General features: G+C 54.4%; 1 protein-coding gene across 1 annotated transcript; it reads right to left on the minus strand.

The window, feature by feature from the left end:
- Window positions 1-806: 806 nt before the first annotated feature.
- On the minus strand, window positions 807-4,081 carry JUN (Jun proto-oncogene, AP-1 transcription factor subunit). Its single transcript, XM_003919431.5, has one exon. The coding sequence runs from the start codon at window positions 3,103-3,105 to the stop codon at window positions 2,101-2,103; it is 1,005 nt and encodes a 334-aa protein (XP_003919480.1). The 5' UTR covers window positions 3,106-4,081; the 3' UTR covers window positions 807-2,100.
- Window positions 4,082-4,775: the final 694 nt, after the last annotated feature.

Here is a 4,775-nt window from a genome sequence, read left to right on the forward strand (position 1 = left end):
GCTCCCAGTAACCCTTTGTTCAAGAAGTGTTATTACAAGGGAGAGTATACCCGAAGCTAACAAGCCTGTCCAATCTCTTCCACTCCTAGAGATACTCCTAAGGAGAAACTCTGTGTATTTGGATTTACAGCCACAGGCAGGATATTAGCACTCCCAGACCTATTGGGTACTAGAACATTGCTAATGAGCAAACAGCCCTGCCTCAATTAGTGGTTTGTGAAATATTCCTGGATATCAAATTGCTTTTGCTGCCTGATAATCACACTGGCTCTTGGGATGAAAAGCAACCAAGCCAAAAATTGTTCCCTTGTTGAGCACTGCCTTGTTGATCTCCTAAGTTACATCTGTAGTCAGAATTTAAGTTTCCCATTTCCCTAGAGCTGAGGTTTGATTTATGCATGTAATCATTGAGTTGGTGTTCATGTTTTCTCTTATGAATCTTTTCCATAGTATTAGATGACTATCTTTTGAGACTGATTCTATAATTACTTAAACAAGGTTGATTATTTGAGAAACAAATTAAGAAATAAACTATAGACAGATCCAAAATGCTAAACTGCTAGTTTCCTTAGACATAGGTATTTATTTGGGGGTAAAGGGTGGTAGTAGAGAGGAGGGAATTAATGAAATTGGGAGACTGTTTCATTCAGATCACAACTTCCAGTTTGACTCTTCCTAAATTCTTTGCTTCTTAATTTTCAAGTCACTTCAGATTGCAGCAATGTTAACCTCAGCAACTAAAAATAAAAGCTTCAGTATATTACTTGGGAAGAAAAAAGTAGTAAAGGGAAGCAATTCAAGATCTGTTATTGGTATTTGAATACATTTATTGTGACAAGAATGCTGTTATAAATATTCATAAGCAAAGGCCATCTTTTAATCTAGGAATTGTCAAAGAGAAGATTCCAAATTGGAAGGATACATCTTTTGTAAAATCTGCCACCAATTCCTGCTTTGAGAATAAGCATCTATTGTTAAATTTCTACTAACATTATAAATGGTCACAGCACATGCCACTTGATACAATCCCAAACTTTGAAATGTTTGACTTCCCAGGGGGCTGTCCCTCTCCACTGCAACACGCCACCCTTCCTCCAGCCTCCTGAAACATCGCACTATCCTTTGGTAAGCAATTCCATATAGATAGCTGGGGGAAGAAGAGTATAACCTGACCATAGAAACAGGTACATCAGGAACATTTATTTCTAAAGTCTAATAGAGAACAGTTTTTACTGCTTGATAGTAAGAAGCACTGAGAGTGATTTTAATTGACATTCTTAACTCTTTCAACTCCACCTAGATAGCTAGTATCTATAGATGATGCAGAAAAGAGGTTAGGGGAGTACTTTTCAATAGTTTATTGTATTTTCTTAAATATCCTTTCTGGAATTTTCAGAAACAAAACATAAAAAAATTATATACTTTATTACAAATGGTAAACTCAGAGTGCTCCAAATCTCTTATTTACAAACAACACTGGGCAGGACACCCAAACAAACAAACAAGAAATAACTTACAAAGGCATGAAGCTGTTTATTGACAGTAATCAGCTTTCATCAAATTAAAAAATATATATATGTACATACACAGTTAACGAAGGCAGGCCAGAAAGAGTTCATCTGTAGGCTCAGCCTCGCTCTCACAAACCTCCCTCCTGCCGCCCCTCCCCAGCCCTCCCCCCCCCCTTTGTGTTCTTAATGAGTACTACAGAAGCAATCTACAGTCTCTATTGCAGTTTGTAACCCCCTCCCCCTCCCCCCTTTAATACTGAATGAGATCGAATGTTAGGTCCATGCAGTTCTTGGTCAATGTTAACGAAAAGTCCAACGTTCCGTCCGCGCGGGGACAGCCCGTCCGCAAAGCGGGGCAGCCCGCAGGCGGCCGCTCCCTGGCTCCACGCCAAGGGAGGGCGCGCCAAGTCCTTCCCACTCGTGCACACTGGGGGCGCCGTCAGGACGCAACCCAGTCCAACTTGGATACCCTTGGCTTTAGTTCTCGGACACTTCTTTTTTCTCTCCGTCGCAACTTGTCAAGTTCTCAAGTCTGTCTCTCTGTGTTATTTTTTTTCTCCGTTGCCCCTCAGCCCCCAACAGTCTCTCTTCAAAATGTTTGCAACTGCTGCGTTAGCATGAGTTGGCACCCACTGTTAACGTGGTTCATGACTTTCTGTTTAAGCTGTGCCACCTGTTCCCTGAGCATGTTGGCCGTGGACGCCAGCTCCGAGTTCTGAGCTTTCAAGGTTTTCACTTTTTCCTCCAGCCGGGCGATTCTCTCCAGCTTCCTTTTTCGGCACTTGGAGGCAGCAATGCGGTTCCTCATACGCTTCCTCTCCGCCTTGATCCGCTCCTGGGACTCCATGTCAATGGGGGACAGGGGCGGCGTCTCGCCAGGCATCTCGGGCACTGTCTGAGGCTCCTCCTTCAGGGCTTGCAGCCGCGGGTGCTGCACGGGCATCTGCTGGGGCAGGTGGTGCGGCGGCTGCGGCGGCGGCTGCTGCTGCTGGGGTTGCGCGGGAAAGGCCAGGCCGGCCGCGCCGTAGGAGGGCGCCCCGCCGCCGCTGCTCAGCGCGCCTGGGTTGAAGTTGCTGAGGTTGGCGTAGACGGGCGGCTCGCTGTGCAGGCTGGCGCTGAAGCCTCCGCTGCCGCTGCCCCCTGCCACCGAGGCTACCGCTGGAGCTACCATGCCCGCCCCGCTGACCGGCTGCGCCGCTGACGTGACGCTGGGCAGCGTGTTCTGGCTGTGCAGTTCGGCCAGGGCGCGCACGAAGCCCTCGGCGAAGCCCTCCTGCTCGTCTGTCACGTTCTTAGGGCACAGGAACTGGGTGGGGGTCGGCGTGGTGGTGATGTGCCCGTTGCTGGACTGGATTATCAGGCGCTCCAGCTCGGGCGACGCCAGCTTGAGCAGCCCCACGTCGGGCGAGGTGAGGAGGTCCGAGTTCTTGGCGCGGAGGTGCGGCTTCAGGCTCCCCACTGGGTCGGCCAGGTTCAGGGTCATGCTCTGTTTCAGGATCTTGGGGTTACTGTAGCCATAAGCTCCGCTCTCGGACGGGAGGAACGAGGCGTTGAGGGCATCATCATAGAAGGTCGTTTCCATCTTTGCAGTCATAGAACAGTCCGTCACTTCACGTGAGGTTAGTTTGGGCTGCGTGCTGAAGTTTCGGGGCCGCAACAGCGCTCTGGCAAGCGGGGGACACCCGTGTCCCCCGGGGCCTTTGGCAGGGAAAGTTTCTCTAAGAGCGCGCGCACCCGCTGGTTGTCGTCCCCGCTGCGCCCTCCTCACCAGCTCGCTCCAGGGAGCGCAGGGTTAATTAAGATGCCTCCCGCACTCTTACTTGTCGACTCGCGCGCGCGCTACCCGGCTTTGAAAAGTCGCGGTCACTCACTGAGCGCTCTTCGGGCGCCGCCGTTCCTTGGAGTCCGCGGGCGAACTCGCTTCCCAGAGCAGCGGCTCTCCCGGCGGCGCGGATCAGTGCCGACCCGCAGAGGCCGACCAGCGGCGGGTCTCGGCCGCCTGGACTCCGACGACTTGTCCCCTCCTCCGCTGCGAGGGGGAGGGGGCGCCCGGCAGCCGCGGCTCGCGCTCGCCCAAGTTCAGCAACCGGTGCGAGCGAAGCTGAGCGCACGTCCTTCTTCTTTTGCGTGGCTGTCCGCCGCCTCCTGGTCTTTACCGCCGCCGAATAGCCTAAGACGCAGGAAAGGCTTGCAAAAGTTCGCTCCGGGACTCTGGGCCAGTTGTCTCCGGTCCTCCGGGCCGAGAAAGTTCTTTGCTCCTGCAGTCGCTCGCCGACTTCCCCCGGCGGGCGCGTGGGTACCGCTGCTCGCCACCGCTGTCAACAGCGCCTGGGCAGCAGGGCTCTCTTCCTGGGGGCGGCTGGAGACCAGGCTCTCTGGGCACTCCTCGTAACACCAGCCCGGGAGCCACAGGCGCTAGCTCTGGGCAGTTGGAGAGAAGGTGGAAAAGAAAATAAGATTTGCAGTTCGGACTATACTGCCGTCCTGGCTGGCTGGCTGTGTCTGTCTGCCTGCCTGAGTCCGCGCACCTCCACTCCCGCCTCGCTGCTTCAGCCACACTCAGTGCAACTCTGAGCCCTTATCCAGCTCGAGCTCAACACTTATCTGCTACCAGTCAACCCCTAAAAATAGCCCATGATGTCACCCCAAGGCCTTCCCATTGGCTCGCGTCGCTCTCAGGGGGGCGGGCCCGCCCGTCACCATGGAGACTCCACCCTAGAAGATTCTTCTCTGGGCCCGCGGAGGCTCACGGGATGAGGTAATGCTCCGCTGCCCTCCTACAGTCGGGCCCTTCTTTCTCCTACCCTCCCCCCTGCCGCACGCCTCTCGGCCCTCTCTTCCCCGGTCCCCTCCCCGGGCCGTTTTTCCCGGCCCGCCCGGTGCATTGTGGGCTGACGTCTTGGGGTTTGACTGTCTAGTGACGGTGGCTGCCGCGAGCGGGCGGACGCTCGCAACCTCTGACGGAGGGGGCTCAAGTTCACGGCTGCGGACTGGGATACAGGGGATGCGGGGACCCGGGAGGCCAGGGAACCCGGCCAGTTGTTTTGGGTCAAGGGTGCGGGCGAGGGGTGGTTGTGTTTCCCCACTTGTGGGGCTCGAAGTCATCCACCGGCGTCCGCCACCGCGCGGGGCGGGAGGCTGAGAGTCCAGGTCCGCCGCCCCCCCGCACTTCCGGGGGGCGGGAGCACCGCCCTTAAGGTGGCTCTGTGAAGTCCCAGTTGGGGGCGAGCCTAAGGGGACTTAAGTTTGGGGGCGGTCTCCCGA

This window comes from Papio anubis, chromosome 1 (genome assembly GCF_008728515.1).
Source record: "Papio anubis isolate 15944 chromosome 1, Panubis1.0, whole genome shotgun sequence".
Lineage (NCBI taxonomy): Eukaryota > Metazoa > Chordata > Mammalia > Primates > Cercopithecidae > Papio > Papio anubis.

Bases quoted from the DNA above. Each gene is read 5' to 3' on its own strand.
- JUN (XM_003919431.5), bottom strand. From the start codon at position 3,105: ATGACTGCAAAGATGGAAACGACCTTCTATGATGATGCCCTCAACGCC.